This window comes from Alnus glutinosa, chromosome 2 (assembly GCF_958979055.1).
Source record: "Alnus glutinosa chromosome 2, dhAlnGlut1.1, whole genome shotgun sequence".
NCBI classification, from domain to species: domain Eukaryota; kingdom Viridiplantae; phylum Streptophyta; class Magnoliopsida; order Fagales; family Betulaceae; genus Alnus; species Alnus glutinosa.
In genome coordinates, this window is record NC_084887.1 from 942,037 (window position 1) to 962,169 (window position 20,133).

The 20,133-nt window shown below is 34.8% G+C and overlaps 1 protein-coding gene across 1 annotated transcript; it reads right to left on the reverse strand.

Annotated features, from left to right (window-relative positions):
• Positions 1-127: 127 nt before the first annotated feature.
• Positions 128-3,137, reverse strand: LOC133860991 (pentatricopeptide repeat-containing protein At4g26680, mitochondrial-like). Its single transcript, XM_062296681.1, has 2 exons — positions 1,166-3,137; positions 128-159 (listed from the first exon to the last, which is right to left on the reverse strand). The coding sequence occupies exon 1, from the start codon at positions 2,778-2,780 to the stop codon at positions 1,188-1,190; it is 1,593 nt and encodes a 530-aa protein (XP_062152665.1). The 5' UTR covers positions 2,781-3,137; the 3' UTR covers positions 128-159; positions 1,166-1,187.
• Positions 3,138-20,133: the final 16,996 nt, after the last annotated feature.

Below are 20,133 nucleotides of genomic sequence, written 5' to 3' on the forward strand. Positions count from 1 at the left end.
CAGGCAGGTCTCCGATTGAGAAGCAATCGACACACATGCTCCTATGAGGAAGATGGGGGGATCATCATCATCCATATTACATGATGATCATCATCATAGTCCCAACTGCACCTTGCTGCAGGCAGGTCTCCGATTGAGAAGCAATCGACACACATGCTCCTATGAGGAAGATGGGGGGATCATCATCATCCATATTACATGATGATCATCATCATAGTCCCAATTGAAAAGTAACAAGTTGCTCCCATGGCCATGGGGAATATGAGAAACCATCATAATCACCTTGCATGAATTTAGAGGTATTTCTAGTATTCTATACATATATTTGTGCAGAAAGGACCAACATAAACCAAAAAAAAAAATAAAAAGAAAGAAAGAAGAAAGAAGAAGAAACAAACAAATTACTTGAACAAATTCAAAAGTCGCAATTCGCTTTATTGACGCTTACCTCCTTCATGGAGAGTTTTGACTTATTTTTGTTCAATGGGATTATTTAGACTCCTAATATTCCAACAAACAAAATACATAGGCAAAAAGAGGGAAAGTAACTAAACCGTACCCCCTTCATGGAGAGTTTGACTTGCTGGCTCCTTTATTGGAGCCCTTGCCTCTCTTCTTATTGTTTCTCCTAACCTGAACCCCTCCTGAACAGATTACATCTTTTAGGTTATGGTGATTTGGTTAGGTGTAGCCAAGGTTGGAGTAGCTGGAGTTACAGACTTGCGAATAGGAACAACTTCCTTGACTCCACTAATTTACTCAATAGCTTCCTCAGGGTAAGGAATAGTTTCACAATATCCAGAAATTATTCATGAAATGGTCTTTAAACACCTGGATGATAGCAATAGACATCAAACTACAAGTTTGTCCTACCTGGAAAGTTTTGCCATTCATCCTAGTGCCATTCACTCAGATTACATTCAGACAAAGTTTTGCAACCTAAATGTAAGAAATCATTATACTTACTTTTCTCAGGAAAAATAAAACAATGGAATATTATACAACTTGCTTTAGTTTTGCTCTCAAAGGAAAAAGTGTAGTTCCCACTAAAAGCTAAGATTTAAAAGTTACAAGGTGAGATTAGGTGCATGAAGAGGTGAATTTACAACAACACATCCTTTATAGGTTACATGGAAAGCTTAGGTGCATACAACTTAACAATTACCTCCAAATGGTTTCTTCTCATACTAAGAACCAAAGTTGGTTGTTTTGGACTTGTCGAAGCCTTCTGGCATAAGACATCTAGCTTCCATTTCACTACATAACATCTTTGCCTCTTGAATTTTTCCACACTGGCAAAGCCCACTGCAAATCTCAGATAAGCTGCCTGAATCAGGAGCCATTGATCTCTCAAACATTTCCTTCAAGACTTGGACTGCTCCATCAAAGTCCTCATTTTTGCAGAAGGTTGATACCAACATTTTGAAAGTATGTTCATTTGGATGGCAACCACTCCTTAACATGCTTTTATATATCTGGAAGGCACGCTCAGAGTTCTTTCTCACGCACTGACCATAAATAAGGGCAGAAAACGTTGAGGCATTTGGCACTAAGTTATCCTTATCAAGTTCCTTAACCAGATATGCTGCTTTCTTTGTCTTACCCTCCTTGCATAGTCCAAATATCAAGGCATTATACGTTAAAATATCAGCCTTAACTTGATTCCTCAACATCTCCTCATAAAGCTTGCTGCCCATCTCACTATCACCCACTTGGCTATACCCATTTATCAAGGTATTGTAGGTCACAGTATTAGGAGTAACATTCATGGCCTTCATCTCAATGAAAACCTTATTAGCTTCATGTAATTTCCCTTCCTTGCAAAATCCATGGATAAGTGTGTTCAATGTAACCACATCCTGGTGCACCCCATTCTTTTCCATAGTGTTTTTAAGCTTTAATGCAAAGCTCAATAGACCCTTACTGCAATATCCTGCAATCAATGTGTTATAAGATGCAGTATTTGGTCTAAAACCCATGCTCTCCATCTCCCTAAACACCTCAACAGCCTTCTCCAATTTTCCCGATTTACAGTAAGCGCGCATGACCATATTAAGAGTATAAACATTTGGCGAAATCCTATGATGTTGCATTTTTCTATAGAATGCCAAAGTAATATCCATCCTGTGCAAATCAAGCAAAGAGCTCATGTAGGCATTACACGACTCAATAGTAGGAAAAAATCCATAATCCTTCATTCGACAAAAAGTATCAGTGGCGTCCCTAAACTTCTTCATATGCGCAAAAGTCTTGAAAAGTGAGTCAAAAACACGAGGCGAAGAATCACACAAGCGGTACGAGTGTAGCATTTCTTCAAACAGATTGGAGGGTACATCTATCGAACAAGATACAAGAATGCTCCTCAAAATGGACTCTGCAGATTTGAATTTCCGGTTTTTGGTGAGAATGTGGAGGATTATGGAATAAATTTCGAGGGAATGGCAACTGGGTTTTTGAATCCCAACCCAGTTGAAAAACTCGAGGGAAAGAACATGGTCCTTCTGAATCTTGAGCAATACATGTTTCACTCTGAGGGGTGTTAGACCGGTTGATAAAGAACTGAGCTTAGTCCAATCAGAGTGAATTAGGTGGCTGTGTGCAACGTTTATGAAATCAAGGTCTTGACCTCTGGGCTCAGGGACTGTTCGGTGGGGTATTGGAATCGGTTTCCATTTCCTTCCTCCAAAATTCCCAGGGATCGTGGGTTTCACAGAGGTGTGAGTTTGGGCTAAGGAATTAAGCAAAGTCGAAAATCGACGGAATGGAGAATTGTTATTCATAATTTCCTCATATGTATAACAGATAAAATTGGTTTTCCTTTTTGGTACGTGAAAAAGCACAAAAACCAAAGTGATTGTTTGAATGAAATTATTTCGTCCTAATTCAACGAAATTTAAATGAAATGGAAGTGGGTCTTGATGAAAACAATGCGACTAAACTAACCTTTTTTGGACGAAGAAAATGGAGCTTTTGAGCTCACTTCGCTTTGCTTCTGAGCTCTCAACCTTCACCCAGGCATTACAACAAACACAATCCAGAGTTAATAAAGAAGGAACCGGCCTTTAAATTGCACTGAATGTAAACGACTGGAGTTGGTAGGGATTCGGTGCTCCCAGTACTTAACAAGGTAAATAACAACCCCAAATTAGACGCGTGTCATGTTTTTAATTCAACAATCACTACAATGATCATCGTTGGTAATGAACAGTAATCAATATCTGAAGATGAAACTAATATTCAATGCATAGTTAAAGAAAATATTCTCAATAGCCGCATAATATATTGATTAAGGAGTAATATTACTCATTATACCCATATAACACTGATATATATGACGTGTCTTAAGTGGCTAATACATTTCTTTTTTTAAAAATGACTAATATGTAAATCTACTTAAATTATGTTACATCAATTGGTATGATACTTAAAAAAAATTCATATTCATAAAACATTTATAGATGACACTCTTTTCTCCTAAACAAGTGGTCAACTTGCTAGCTCTTGCAGTAGTTTTAATTTCCAAAACGAGAACTTTTAGATAATTATTCTATTTGATTTCCTTAATTGGAAATTTCGATTAGACTGAAGGTTGTTGTTTAGTGAAGATGTGGATTGAACAAAATACTTAACAATGAATACTCTGAACAATAATCTCTCTTGGAACATAATGAAACAAATAGGCTAAGCACTCAAAATATCAAACGGCTTGAGCCAAAAAACCTTTGTACTTAGTGATCCTTATAATGAACAAGAGCCCAAACCCTAATTTGCACATTGAAGAAGGCTTGAATTCATGCAGATCACCCAGCAGCGTTAGGACACATAAGTAAGCCTGCCAAGAAGCCTCAAGGGTTTTTCAAGTATTGGCAGTGTAAACACTAAAGAATTAGGACAGGTTGTTGACGGTGCTTTCTGAAAGTTCTTATGTCAAGAAGTCTTGTCAAGATGATGTACTTGTTGACGAGGCTCTTTGAAGTGCAGCTGGAAGGATTACGTCAGCACGCCCATATGACAGATTTGCTGACAAGGCTCTCAAGTAGCCTTCTAAGGTGACCACGCCAGGATGTCGTTGACGCATTTGCTGACGCTAGTACATCTCTTCACAAAACCAATTGCAATTGAAAACCACAAAAGCTAGGCACATTTGGTATATGAGTAATACTATATCCTATAATTCTATCTGTTAAATGTGAAGACTTTGCAAAGTAAAGAGCAGAGAAAAACAGAGAAAACGAAGAACGGAGGAAAGCTATTGCTTTTGTATATTGAAAATATCTGGAAAGTAAAAATCAATGAATACCAGAACAAGTTTCTGGATATATACAGAAAAGAATTGGCTAACTAGAGTTATCTAACTAACTATTAACTAGAGTCATCTAACTAACTATTACATCATCCTTTAATTAACCCACGTGTATAATACAGAATAACTGATTCTATTATTGCTAACACTCCCCCTCAAGATGAAGGGAAGAGATTAACAACATTCATCTTGGAAAGTAGATGAAAGAAAGGACCATGACCCAAAGCTTTAGTGAATAAATCAGCCAACTGATGTTGAGTCTTGACATGCAAGGTCCGAATTAAACCAGCTTGAATCTTCTCGCGAACGAGGTGACAATCAACTTCAATGTGCTTTGTACGTTCATGATACACGGGGTTAGCGGCTATGTGGAGAGCAGCCTGACTATCACAAAACAATAGCGCAGATTGAGGATGAGAAATATGCAGATCCTTAAGCAAACTGAAGAGCCAAATTATCTCACAAGTAGTAGTTGCCATGGAACGATACTCAGCTTCAGCTGAAGATCGAGAAATGGTGACTTGTTTCTTGGATTTCCAGGAAATCAAAGAGTCACCCAAGAACACACAAAAACTAGTAACAGACTTACGAGTATCAGGACAACCAGCCCAATCCGAGTCGCAAAAAGCCTTAAGATGTAAAGGAGAATCAGCAGGATAAAATAAGCCTTGAGCAGGAACTGATTTTAAGTATCTGAGAACCCGAACAGCAGCAAGCATGTGAGGTTGCCGAGGAGCATCCATGAACTGGCTAAGAATCTGAACAGAAAATGAAATATCAGGTCTGGTAAGGGTAAGATATAACAAGCGGCCTACAAGTCTTCTATAAGAAGTAGGATCCGGCAGTAACTCCCCAGAGGTGTGGCTAAGTTTCAGGTTGGACTCCATTGGAAAAGAAACCTGTTTTGATGCCAATAAACCAGCATCCTCTAGAATTTCCAGAGTGTATTTCCTCTGGCAAACAGAAATCCCTTTGGAATTGCGAGCAACTTCAAGGCCAAGAAAAAATCGTAATGGACCAAGGTCCTTAAGCTTGAATTGTGTGTTGAGAAATGCAGTGAGATGAGAAATTTCCGAATTATCATTACTAGCAATAATGATATCATCCACATATACCAAAAGAGCAACAAAAGTGTCACCTTTAACTTGAGTAAAGAGAGAGTAATCGGCCTTGGATTGATGAAATCCATGTTGCAGCAAAGTGGTTGAAAACTTGGCAAACCATTGCCTAGAAGCTTGTTTGAGACCATATAAGGATTTGGTGAGTTTGCACACCCGATGCTCCCCCTTGCTAGCAAAACCGGGTGGTAAACTCATATAGACTTCTTCATCAAGTTCTCCATGAAGGAAAGCATTGTTGACATCAAGTTGGTGAAGAAACCAATTCTTGGATGCAGCAATAGCTAACAAACATCGAACGGTAGAAATCTTAGCAACGGGAGAAAAAGTTTCATAATAGTCAAGGCCTTCACACTGTGTATAACCCTTAGCAACCAAACGGGCTTTATACCTCTCAATACTCCCATCAGCCTTGAATTTAATCTTGTAAACCCAACGACAGCCAATAGTCGTTTTATGTGGAGGTAGATCAGTAAGAATCCAGGTCTTGTTCTCCTCAAGAGCACGAATTTCATCACTCATAGCCTGACGCCAATGCTGATGCTTAACAGCTTGGTGGTAAAATTGGGGCTCAACATTTGTGGAAACAGAAAAACAGAATGATTTATAAGAAGAAGAGAGTTTATCATAACCAAGAGAGGAAGACAAAGCAAAAGGAATACCTGATGAAGATGGATGAGTGGATGAACCAACATGATCAGCAAGATTGCAATGATATTGATGCAAATAACCTGGCATACATCGAGTTCTAGTAGATTTTCTTAAAGGAGGAATAGAAGGAATAACATCAAAAGAAGAAGAGGAAGAAACATTAGAAGGAGGAGGAGAAATAGGAGAAGGAGATGAGACAGGAGAAGGAGAAGGAGGGGAAATAACACGAGAAGAATCAGCGTGGATGATATAATTGTTATCATACTCAGGTGTGTCAGGAAAAGAAAGGGGTAAAGTAAAAACACCATCTGAAGTAGGAAAAGAAGAAATAACAGAATCTGGTTTTGGGGGAAAGACAATAGAACCATGAGATTGATCAAAAGGAAAAACATGTTCATGGAAAATCACATCGCGAGAAACAAAATAGGAATGAGATTGTAGATCATAAAGTTTGTATCCTTTGTGATTAGGTGAATAACCTAAAAAAATGGAAGGGCGAGCACGAGAATCAAACTTAGACCTATGTCGGGTTAAAGTTGAAGCATAGCATAAGCAACCAAAAACCCGCAAATGAGTGTAACTAGGAGGCTTGGAAAACAACATTTCATAAGGGGATTTATTATTTAAGAGAGGAGATGGAATTCTATTTATGAGATAAGTTGCTGTAAGAATACAATCATCCCAAAAAGACAAAGGCAAATGAGATTGAAAACGAAGTGCACGAGCCACATTAAGAATATGTTGATGCTTACGTTCCACCACAGCATTTTGTTGAGGAGTTTCTACACAACTAAGTTGATGTAGAACTCCTTTTGAAGAAAAGAATTTAGCCATGTGAAATTCAGATCCATTATCAGAACGTAGAGCTTTAATTTTGGTTTGAAATTGAGTTTCAACCAAATTAAAAAAATTCTGAATGAATGAAGCTGCTTGAGATTTAGATTGCAATAAGTGAATCCAAGTGAAACGTGAGTAATCATCAACAATGGTAAGAAAGTAAGAATAACCATTTATTGATTGAGTCGACAAAGGACCCCAAATGTCACAATGAATCAAATCAAACATTGCAAGGGAATGTGACATGCTAACAGGAAAAACCAATCTCTTTTGTCTAGCTAGAGGACATATAGAACAAAGACTATCACTAGAATCACAAGAGATGGCAGGATTATTTGTGGCTAACAATTTTATCCTAGAAGAAGGTAAATGGCCTAATCGAAAATGCCAAGGATCTGTACATACAGTTTTAATCGAAGCAGAAAAAGAAGGAACAGACTTGGTCGTCTCTGTAAGACTTGAAGATGTTGCTGGATTTTGCACCAAGTAATACAAGCCATCTTGTAGTTCACCCGATCCAATCGTCATCCAGGTGGTTAAACTTTGAATGAAACAAAAGTTAGAAAACAAAATGAAGCAACAAGGAATAGACCTGATGAGTTTGCTAACAGACAACAAGTTGAATGAAAAAGAAGGAACACACAATACATTGGTGAGGACAAGATGGGCTGAAATTTGGACTGTTCCAATATGAGTAACAGCAGCAAATTTCCCATTTGGAAGTTTAACAGTAGTGGAAACTTTGGCAGTAATTGAAGTAAAAAAGGAAATAGAACAAATCATGTGATCGGTGGCTCCTGTATCAATTATCCATTTGGAGGAAATAGTTGATACAGGAGATACCGAATAGCATGAAGAAAAAACAGAAAATTTAGAATCAAGATTAAAAGGATGAAAATTGAGAAAAGAAGATGGAGATATACCAGACATGTTAGAAATCAACTGATCACGACTGTCAGTAGTAAGACCAACGTGATGAGCTGAAGGAGAAGGAACATTCTCAAGAGATGGAGGCTTAAGCATCGCAAGAAGTTGTTGGCATTGCTCTGGAGTAAACTGAGGCACAATTTGAGGAGTAAACTGGGACACAAATTGAGAAGAAGAACCATCATCAAGTGATTGAACTTGATGAGCAGAGGAGTCACCAGCAACTCGGCTCTTAGTGAACTTAAATCCAGGAGGAAATCCATGAATTTTGTAGCATTTCTCAATGGTATGTCCAACAATACCACAATGACTACAAGTAGGGCGATCCCTTTTGTAAGATTGCTTGAAATTACTCTTGAAATTCCGATTAGCATCTGGTGTAGCAGAAGACCGAGATACTAGGGCAGAACTGTTCTGAAAAACATTCTGATGAGTTGAGGCAAATTTGATCATTCTCTTCCTTTCTTCTTGAATGATCAAAGAAAACACCTTGTTCATCGGGGGAAGAGGATCATTCAACAACAATTGACCAGAAATATGCGAATAGGAATCATTCAAACCCATTAGAAACTGTAGAATATAATCCCTTTCCCGATTTTCCATAATCGTCTTAACAATTCCACAGGTGCATTTACAACCACAAGTACACACTGGAATTGACTCAAAATTTGCCAATTCATCCCAAAGTGCTTTAAGAGAGGTATAATAGGTATTGACAGAATTATCTCCTTGATTCAAATCAGAGATAGCTTTCTTTAATTCAAAGATACGGGTACCATTACCTTGAGAGAAGCGGTCTTTCAAATCCTTCCACATAATCTCAGCATTTGTGATGTAGAGAATGCTGCTAGCAATTTCCTTCGTGACGGAATTCATGATCCAAGAAAGAACCATGTTATTACATCGAATCCAATTTCTGAAAATTGGATCATCAATAGATGGCTGAGGCAAGGAACCATCAATGAAAGCTATCTTATTTTTCGTAGTGAGTGCCATGATCATAGATCGGCTCCAGGCACTGTAATTATCTCCGGTCAGGGGTTGGGCAACCATAAGCGAACCAGGACTATCGCCATGGTGTAGATACAGGGGATTTGATGAAAAATCATCAGAAGCAATGGCGGAATTGATAGAAGAAAAAGAGGAAGACATGGGAGGAATTACGGACTCCATGAAAAATTGTGAAAGAAAAAAAGCTTAGAAAAGCTCTGATACCATGTTAAATGTGAAGACTTTGCAAAGTAAAGAGCAGAGAAAAACAGAGAAAACGAAGAACGGAGGAAAGCTATTGCTTTTGTATATTGAAAATATCTGGAAAGTAAAAATCAATGAATACCAGAACAAGTTTCTGGATATATACAGAAAAGAATTGGCTAACTAGAGTTATCTAACTAACTATTAACTAGAGTCATCTAACTAACTATTACATCATCCTTTAATTAACCCACGTGTATAATACAGAATAACTGATTCTATTATTGCTAACACTATCCATCATTCATCAACAATGCTGACAATGCACTCTCAACCAACCATTTGATCTTTTTTATTTTTTATTTTTAAAATTATTTAACACAGATTAATCAAAGAGATTGAAAGTACCATATCAGCATTGTTGGATAAAATTATAGTGGTTTTGTTTGGTAACCATCATCTCCTTATTTTCACTTTTCTTAAAAAAAGTCAACTCTTCTAAATATTCTAACTTTTTTCACTTATTATATCACATTAATATTTTTTATTACTATTAAATAAAAAAAACTAACTTCAAAGTAAAACTTTTTCATTTTTCCATAACTTCTTTCTATTTTACATCACATTAATCACTTTTGACTATTACTTTAAAAAAAAAAAAAAAAAAAAAATCACATCGATCAACAATCTTTATCAAAACCCCTAGTATCAAACATTACTTTTGGGGCAAAATATAATTTAGCCTTCTAAACTACTACTTTTTCTCTGAATGACCCCTTAAACTACCAAGGCTTGCACTCTGACCCCCCAAACTACTAAAACTTTTGAAAAAAATGGTCATTTTGGCGAAATATCCTCATAATACCCCTACCATGTGTCATTTTCAATAAAAAATAATAAAATAATTAAAATCAAAAATCAAAAAAATTAAAAAATAAATAAACTAAAATTTTATTTCTCAATTTTATTTTTATTTTTTAAAAAAGATGGGTGTTTGGGGTGTCATTATTTCCCAACCGCGACCTGATGTTCCTGACACCCCTCTGGTCATCGTCCATTTCTTCATCAGAAACCGATCGAGGTCTTCCACAATGATGATAGATTTGCTTGTCGTTTGTAACAAAACAAAATTCAGATTGGAATCATTCATAACTTTCGAAAGATCAATATCATAGAAATCGAATGATAGGAAATTGGCTATGTCCGCGTTCAGAGAGGTGGGGATGAGTTCGCCAAGCTGCAGGCATGCATCGTGCCCAACGACAATGTTGGAAAGAAGCAGTACGTCCTCCGGTCGATCGCAATATTTTTTTTAAAAATAAAAAAAATAATAAAAAATATATATATTTTTTTGTTTTTAAATTTTTAAATTTTTTTAAAAAAATTTTATGAATTATTTTTTAATTGAAAAATGACACATGACAGGGGTATTATGGGAATATTTCGCAAAAAGTGACATTTTTCAAAAGTTTTGGTATTTTGGAGGGCCAGAGTGCAAGCCTTGATAGTTTAAGAGGCCATCCAAAGAAAGGGCGGTAATTTGATGGGCTAAATTATATTTTTCCCTTACTTTTGGTATGTAGTCCCCTGGAATGAAATAATTATTTATATGGCATAGTCATTCATTTGTTTGGTTGCATACCATTTCTTAGAGTTGTCATTCTTATGCGAATGACTATTCCCTAAAATAGAGGAATAACAATCCTTATAGAAATACATTGCATTTTCTGAAAGAAAAATAAAATAATAATAGTAAAAATCCACATGATCTAATTGTGTAAAGAGATGATCCATATATATATATATATATCCAATTTTCCAATGTTGAAGAATGACTATTAAAGCAAGCAATATATATATATATATATATAAACACACTTACAACATACGAAAGCTTTTGGGATAATTGGTGGTGATTTAACATGGTATCAGAGCAAATGTCTTAAGTTCGAACTATGTATTCTTCATTTACTTCCCATTTTAAATAAATATTTCACATGTTGGGTCAAGCTGTCAAGGCACGAATTACAAATATATTAAAATAAGAGTAGGGGTTAAACCATGAATACGAAATATATTAAGATTGAAGATGAAATAAATATATAAAAACGAAATTAGCATCAATTTAGTTTTGACAAAAAAAAAAAAACAAAATAAGTGTTTCATAATACATCAATTTTCAGCCAAAACATTGATCAAAATGGAATCTGTTGTTTTTTTGAATCCCGAAAATCATTGATGATTGGATCTATAATAACCAATATTTAATAACCATAATATCCAAATTACAATACTACTTATATTAGGAATTGAGCTTAGAAAACTAACCTCAAAAAGTGTGGCTTGCATTGAGTGGTTTTGCACCGCTTCTGTATTGTGAATTAATTGTTATTTTGTGTCGTAAAAATCAGATTAAATCAACAATTTTCAAAATCAAAATTTGATAATACAGTAAAGTAAAAACAAATAATAATAATAATTGTCAATAAGGCATTCAATTATTATTGAACAAACTATTTAAGCTATTAATAATTCTCCCCTCACCCATTTTTCTTTTTTAATTAACCCATTAACTCTACTTAAACCACTTTTCCAACCCCCAACTACCAAGCTATCATTCACACATTTTTTAAAAATGTTAAAACTTTCTCAAATTTCAAATAGACTTTAAATATTATTATCAACCACACAAATTAGTAAAATTAACATCCACACAAATGACACAGTCACTCTCACTGTTCTGATCACAATTCAGGAGTCAGTGGAGTGTACAAATTACAATCCTCTTTTCTCCTTAGTCGGTTAGTACTCTACTCCTCTTTATTTCTCCTATTTTCTATTGTATTTTCTCTGACTCTCTAGACTCGATCTTTTTAAGTCTTCTCCCAGGTCACATAGTGAGTCTCCGGTCTTCTACTCTTCCTCCCCTCTTCTAAAATCCAATCTTTTCCTCTAATCCTCTTCTACTTCGTCTGTTCATTGAGTTGGAATCTTAATCTTAGTTCTAGTTCTTCGACTTTTCCAGTTCATTGAAGTTCGGCACTTCGGCCATTTCTAGACTCCCAGTTTTTTTTTTTTCCTGAGCAGCTCCCCAGTCCTCCCTCGTTCACGTTTTCATCTTCAGTTGTTCACATATGAGATGGTTTATTGTGACCGGAAAAAATGAAAAAAAAAAATGGTTTTAAAAACTTTCAAAGTTACAATCCAGCTGTCTATCTCAGACGAGAGATCCGTCTAAGAGGCCGCCCGTCACCAAGTGATCTAAGTGGATTAATTTGAAGGGTGAAGTGAAAATCCTTGTAGGATTTTAAAAATGTGTAATTAATGTTGTAATATGTGTGTTACAAACTTTATTTTATTTTTAGCCATTTTTAAATGTTTTACCATTTGGTATTAAAATATATTCTTGAGTTTTTATGGTAAAAGAAAAAAATTGATTTATTAAAATATATATATTTATGAGTTTTTCTTTTGTAACCGTTTGTTATTAAAAATTGTTTTATGCTTTTTGATCTTCAAATATTTTTTCATTATTAAAGTTTATTACCTTTGATTTGTAACGGTTAATAGTTATGAGTCTTATAACCGTTTGTCATTCACGAGCCTTAAAAGAAAAATTTAGTGTTTACATTTTTTGACCGTTTATATAAATTGAGTTCCCAATGCATTTGAGAACTATTTTCTTCTTTGGCTAAAACCTTTAACATATTTTTCCGCATTCATAGATTCTAACGTGAATCTGGTTTTAAGCCATAAAGCTATTTGTTATATTAATATTTTTTTCTATAAGAAAAAAAATTCTAGAGTCCCCCATCCACTTTGATCAAAAGGTTGTTCTATTTGATCTTCGTTCTTGGAAGTGTGTCCTTAATGAAGATAGACGCTATAGTCTAATCCTGGGAGGTTGCGTGTCAAGAGATCCGATCACACCGAGTTATACACTTCGGGAAGCACGAATCAACCTTTAAGGACAACGATCTTCTTGCGTGATTCTATAGCATTGTGAGATCTTTCCTTAATTTAATTTTAATATCTTGTACAATATTTATTTTATTGTTATTATTATGTCGGATCAATATGGTCTAGTATCAACAATAATTTTTTAACCAATTATTTGTTTAACAATTATTTATTTAATTGTTAATTTTCATATTGATATTATTTTATTTCAATAAAAACTTTGTGTACCATCCAAAATTATTTTCAACAATTAATTGTTCAGAGTTTTCTAACTCAAGACATGACACACAAACATGACTTTTTTTTTTTTTGACAAATGTTGTTGGTTCCCTAAAAGCCTGAAAAATAAAATCTGAGAGAGGACCGTGTTGAAGATGCCACACTACACCGGTAGTCTTGACTGAAAAATAAAAATAAAGTGCGAAAATAATAAAATAGAGGCGAAAGATTTTAGGTGATTCGATCTATGATTTAAATTTATAGCATAAAGTCTAAAAGGTTACATTATACTCTTATTTCTCTTGATAAATTTACAATACAAAATGCTCTATTTATAAAGCTTACAAATGAAATATAATAATAATCAAATTTCTTGATTTAGGGTGATTTAATATTATCAAATTTTTAAAATTAAGGTACGTGATCTAATCTTTATCAAAGGCAATATAATGCTCATCAAATCCATAACTTCAGGTAATCCAATTAATATATATACTCTAATATTAACCACAAAAAGATCGAGCAGCCAAATTAACGTTACTCGAGATTGCACTTCAAAAAAACAAGCGTTACTTGAGATTGGGCACATTAATGCCCGATCTTTAGCTATTCAATCATGTCCAGAGATTGCCAATTCGAGTCTTAACGAACAGAGAAAAAGAAGAATGCACAGAAACACACACCCCATGCCAGAAACGAAGGCATCAGAAGCTATCATACGAATCAATCGATAACTTTATTTGAGAAAATTGGTTGAATAGATGAATATAAAGGTCGTTGGCATGGCCTTGTGTAACAGAATTTAAACAATTTGCCTATAGCACTAAGAAAAAAAGAGAAAAAAAAAAAAAATACATTCATTGACGTGTATATAGTAATCAACTTTTTGCCACGTCACTAAAATATTTAGTAATGTGCCAAATTTGACATGTCGCTAATTAGTGACGTGTCAATAAATATTAAGTCGATATAATTTTTTAAAAAGATTAATTTGAAATTTAAATTTTTAGTGACATGCCAAATTTGGACATGTCAATCCTTTAGTGATGTGCCAAAGTTGGCGCGTTACTAAATATTAAGTCGATATAATTTTATTTTTTTTTAAATAAAAATAATTTGACATTTCATTTTTAGTGACGTGTCGAATTTGAAACGTTACTAATTAGTGGCGTGTCAATTTTGGCACGTAAATCTCAATTAGTGACACAGGAAACACGTCACTAAAATTTCGTGACGTGTCAGACCTTTTGACATGTCACTAAATGTTAGTCGGAAAAGTTTTATTTATTTATTTATTTTTTTTATAGTGCTAGCATACTTAAAGGTACGTACGTGTAATTACCGTATATTCATCATTTATTTACCGTATATTCGTGGCTCGGCCATCTTTTCAATTCCCGTCCTACGTAACCCTGTAAGAGAGAGAAACTCCCGTTTTCTAGAGAGAGAGAGCCTTTTTTTAAAAAATAATAATAATAATAATTTGACATTTCAATTTTTATTGACGTGTCGAATTTGAGACATCACTAATTAGTTACGTGCCAATTTTGACACGTAAATCCCAATTAGTGACGAACTGATTAGTGATGTAGGAAACACGTCACTAAATGGCCGTCGAAATTTATTTATTTATTTATTTAAATAGTGCTAGCATACTTAAAGGTACGTACGTGTAATTACCGTATATTGATCATTTATTTACCGTATATTTGGGGCTTGTCCATCTTTTCAATTCCACTCCTACGTAATCATGTAAGAGAGAGAAGCTCCCGTTTTCTAGAGAGAGAGAGAGAGCTCTTTTTTTGAAGCTGTTTCGCCGGGGGGAGGGAGGGAGGCTCCACGCCTCCCTCCTCCCAATGGTGGTATCTCCTAGCCCTTTTAATGCTATAGAGTCTTTTTATCCCTTTATGATGTGTACCAGTGGAAGTTAGGTCTCTCACAGCCTTTAAGGCTATGGAGTTTTTGTTCCCCCCAGTAGATCCAGTAGTGGCTGATCTTCCCATAGTCCTCTCAGGGCTTTGGTGATTCGTGTTTATGTTTTTTTGGTTTCTTTTCTTTCATTCTGACTGGAAGGCTCGCTTTGAGACGTCTAGTGGGGAGAGTCGTTTTGGTTCGTGTCGCTGGCGAAGGGCTTGGCTGGATTTTCAGCTTCATCTCTATTTTTTGAAGCCAGATCTACGCTCTTTCGTCGGCTTCTGTGAGACACGCACCCCTCAACTGCATTGACCATCTTCTTTCGATCTTGCCATCGCTTGCATTGGTTGTGCGGGTCATCAGTGACCGACGCATGACCATCACGTGCCAGGGAACCTTTGCTCCTTGGGCCACGCGTGATGGCCACATTCTGCCTTTTCTAGCCGTGCAAAGGTGGCTCCTAGGGATATGGAGACCAATCTGCTACAGGATGACTACGGGGACCGCGCGTCCTACACGTGCCGTTTTCCAGAGAAGACATTTTCCCCTACCACTGGCTTGGATTGAGTTTTTTTGTCTGATGTATTTGTGTATTCCCTTTATTTCTTCAGTCACAGTCTGCCTTTGTATTACTTAATTTTTATTGGAACATCTGTTGGCCTCTAGCTCGATTGACCCTCTTTTCTTTTTAGAGAGTGCGTTATTGTAAAAAGAGGCTCAAATGTTGTTTTTGAAAGGTTTGTGTTCTGCTTAAGTAGCTATTTTTTAAGTCAGATCTTTCTGGCTTAACGTGTAGGGGGTCTTGTCCCTCTAATATCAAGTTGTAAGCCTTCAGGCCTTCTCATCATTAATGATAACACATGTTATTTGTTCTTAAAAATAATAATAATAATAATAATAATAAAAAAGAAGGGTCTCAGATGCCACTCTCTTGGTTGCGTATTTGGGGGTTTAGGGAAGCGCGTGAAAGGTGCTTGACTCGACTAGCTTGGGCAATGATTAGCTTGACAAGATTTTCTCCAAGTTAGCAGACCAAATCACTCGGGGTCTTAGCCCGTTTGTTTCGGGGCTAAATATATATTTTCATAGGAAGCAACAAGCTAGGTGCTTTCGCTTAATTAGGACTACTATTTCTACTCCACACTAGTCTAAAAAGTCTTTCGTAAAACATTCATTAATTATTGCTTTATTGCCTCCAGATGAGCAGTTGGGACAATTTCCTTATTGCTTCAAACTGCGTTTACTCCCATCTACATATGATTTTCATTCACTCTCTCAAAATTTGTTTTTCAATTTTAGAGATATTAAGTATAAACATTTGGACAAAATCTATCATAGCTAGCTTGTCATATATCATATCATATCATATAAAAGCCAAGTTCCAACTTAGAATTGTTATAGAATTATAATATGTGGCGTGAACTCACAATTTTTAAATACTGAACCGGTTTTTTAAGTAAAAAATCAATAAATTTTAAAAGTTGAACCGATTTTGTTATGATTTTAATAAATTTATTGTACTTTAATGAAAAGATAATGGGTGTGAACTTATAAATTTGTTCTGCTTTAATGTAAAGGTCATGAGTAATGTTTATTGCACAACTTTTGCATAACTTTTATACAACTCTAACAACATTTTTTTTTTTTTTTTTAAAGATCAACCATTGAATTTATTTTTCTACATATGAGCCATAAATATTTAATGGTTGATCTTAAAAATAAAAAAAGTTGTTAGAGTTGGGTAAAAATTGTACAAAAGTTGTGCAATAAACATTATTCTATAGACTCATGGGTGTGAATCTTCCTGAGACCAAAATAAAGTTTTTTTTTTTTTTTTTTTTTGTCACATTAGAGCATTAAGTGTCATTCTAGCGAGCATTAAGTGGTGAGATTTTTTAAAAAAAATCAAAAATTAAAAACATTCATTACTCATATTGGACCAAATAAGCATTGCATGCATTAATTCGAAGTCGTAAGATTGTTTTCCTCCAAAATTTTTCCTTATATGAGATTTATTTAAGTTCAAAATTTTAATGTACAATATTATAGTTCTAGAATTTACTACTCTTATAAACTATAGAAAGACAAAATTTAAAATTAAGAATGTACTACATTAACTACCCATAAATGACCATATAGGTATTTTATGCATTAAAAAAATAGACATATTAGTAATACCTTAACGTATAAAAAAACAGTGAACAAATAAACTGTACAAATAATCTGAAAAATCATATTACTTTCTTAGATTGGTTATTTATACATCTCTCTCTCTCTCTCTCTCTAGGGCTTGAAAGATCTTGAATTGTGAAATCAAGAGTATCCAACAATGACATTCAAGAGAAGAACAGAATGTTGAAGTACATAATTTTATTTTGTTTTGTTATTTTGAAGCCCAGACTTCGCTTTTTTTTTTTTTTTTTTTTTGGGGGGGGGGGGGGGGGGTGTTGTGGATGTTGAATTTGGCATTAATTCAGTCTGGCGTTTCTATTTAATAAAAAAATTTGTTGTTTGTTTGTATCTTTGCGTTCTATGCATTTTTATAATTAGAATCCATATATTCTTTTTGCTATTTTTTTTTTCCTTTATACTTTCTGTTTTCAACCATGTCTTCCTATGGGAATAAATTTTCATAAAAAAAATGTTTAATTTTTCTTTGTATTTTTTTTTTTTTTGTAATGTTCAAAATTATTTGAATTTTATTTGTATTGAAATATAATAGGTATCACACTAAAAAATTCCTACGAATTTTATATTAATGCTTTGATATTTAGATTAAACTATGTATTCTTCTTGATATTTTTTTTTTCTTTATACTTTTCATTTTAAACCATGTATACCTATGAGAACAAAGATTTAAACATGTTTTAATGTCTATGGATTAAACTAAGATAAAGACTCTTATGTTTTCAGGATATTTTTTTTTTTTTTTTTTTTTCCTTTTAGTTTATGTGATTTACTCAATTTTCAGCCATTTTTTGAAAGTGTTTTTATGCTTTTAAAAGCAAAACAATGCAAAAACTTATTTGATTGTTGTGCGTAAAAGGAATATAAATACTTTCGAAACACCAAAGAAATATTAAGCATTGAACATGATGTGAGGATTTATTTGATTGTATTAAATGTTTAATGAAAGATTTTGTTTTATTTTGTATTCATAAAAAAATATTTTGTTTAGTTTGTTATTATTTTTTTAATTGTTTAGAATTACATGGTTTTGTTTGTATTTAAATATAATATGTATCACACTAACAATATCATAGATTCCTGCTAATTTTTTATTAATACTTTGAAAATTAGATTAAATCATGTTTTCTTCTTGCTATTTTTTTTTCTTTTCTTTATACTTCTTTTCGTTATAAACTATTCATATGAGCACAAATATTTTAACATGTTTTATGGAATATTTTTGTTTTCAATTGTATTATTTACTCAATTTTCAGCCATTTTTTTTAAAGTGTTTTATATTTTTTTTTTTTTTTTTTTTTTTTTTTTTTTTTAAAGTAAAACAAGGTAAAAATTTATTTGATTGTTTTGCATAAAATGAACATAAATACTTTATTGAGAAAAGAAGAAAGTGTTGGGAGGAAAAAAGAAGGTAACTTTAATATTTTTGAGTGCCTCTAGAATGAAAAGCGAGAGAAAATCAAAGTTGGGGCGAAAGTGACTTGAATCAATTTAGTGGGCTATTTTAAAAAGAAATGAAAAAATAAATAGAAAAATATTTAAGTTTAAAGCAGAGGTGTAAACTTGGAGCTGGTTCTCAGTTATTGACTTGAACCAAGAAACGGCTCCGAAGTCCTAGGTTATTAAAAAATTCAAACCAATTTCGAAACCGAGGACCCTAGTTAATCGGCTACTCGGTTAGTAACCAGATACTAATGCTCCATTTGTTTCGGCGTAAAATGATTTCTGGAAAATGATTTCGGCATTTTCCGGTGTTTGGTAGGGGCGAAAATAATAGTCAACCAGAAAATGATTTCTGTTTGACCAAAAATGCTTAGTAAATTTCGGAAAATGATTTACGCTTTTTAAAAGCGTAAATCATTTTCCGAAGACGCCAGACGCAGTCGATCTATTTTAAACGGCACAGTCGACCTTCACGTTCAAGCAACCGACCACCATCGAAATATTGCCGGTATCGGAATCCAACATCCGTTAATGTCGCCGGAATCTGGCGACGGAATCCGGCCACCTTCGCCGGAATCCGGTCAGCTAGATTCCGGCGACCAATCTGACCGGAATCCGGCCATCTGGCCGGATCTGGCCAGACCGGCCGGATTTGGCCAGAGAGCTGGATTCCGGCCGGCCCTGGCCAGGGAGGCCGGATCCCGGCCGGCCCTGGCCAGGGAGGCCGGTTCCCGGCCGGCTCTGGCCAGAACGGCCAGCTAGCCGGGATCCGGCCTCTCTGGCCAGATCCGGCCAGATGGCCGGAATCCGGCCTTTTGTGCCGGAATCCGGCGAAACTGCATGAATCCGGCCACTTTCGCCGGAATCCGGCTATCCCATATTTCGACGAAACTGTCCGGATTCCGGCCTTTATCTCGAATTCTAGTTATATTAGCCGGAATCAGGTGAAAATAGTCCGAATCTAGTCGGTCAGTGACGAAATCTCGTCATCGATGATTTTTATATTATTTTACATTAATATTTTTATGTTGTAAATAAAAATTGATTTTTATAACTTAATATGATTGAATAAAAATATAAAAAAATATTTGCGATTTTCCGTACGCGCCAAACACCAAAAAATGCTTTCGACGGAAAATGGTTTCCTGAAAAATGACTTCCCTGAAACCATTTTACGACGGAAACCATTTTACATCGAAACAAACGGAACATAAATAGAAAGAGTACAGCAGCATCAAAATAAAAAGGATCAAGTTCCTTCCCCAGTTGAAGGAACTTGAACTGTAACCGGTTTCTGCAGGGACTACTGTGTATGCCATTAACCGAGTGTAATGGGGATTTCTAGAGATGGAATGGAAAATGGAAATTAAGAAGGCAAAG

Bases quoted from the DNA above. Each gene is read 5' to 3' on its own strand.
- LOC133860991 (XM_062296681.1), bottom strand. From the start codon at position 2,780: ATGAATAACAATTCTCCATTCCGTCGATTTTCGACTTTGCTTAATTCC.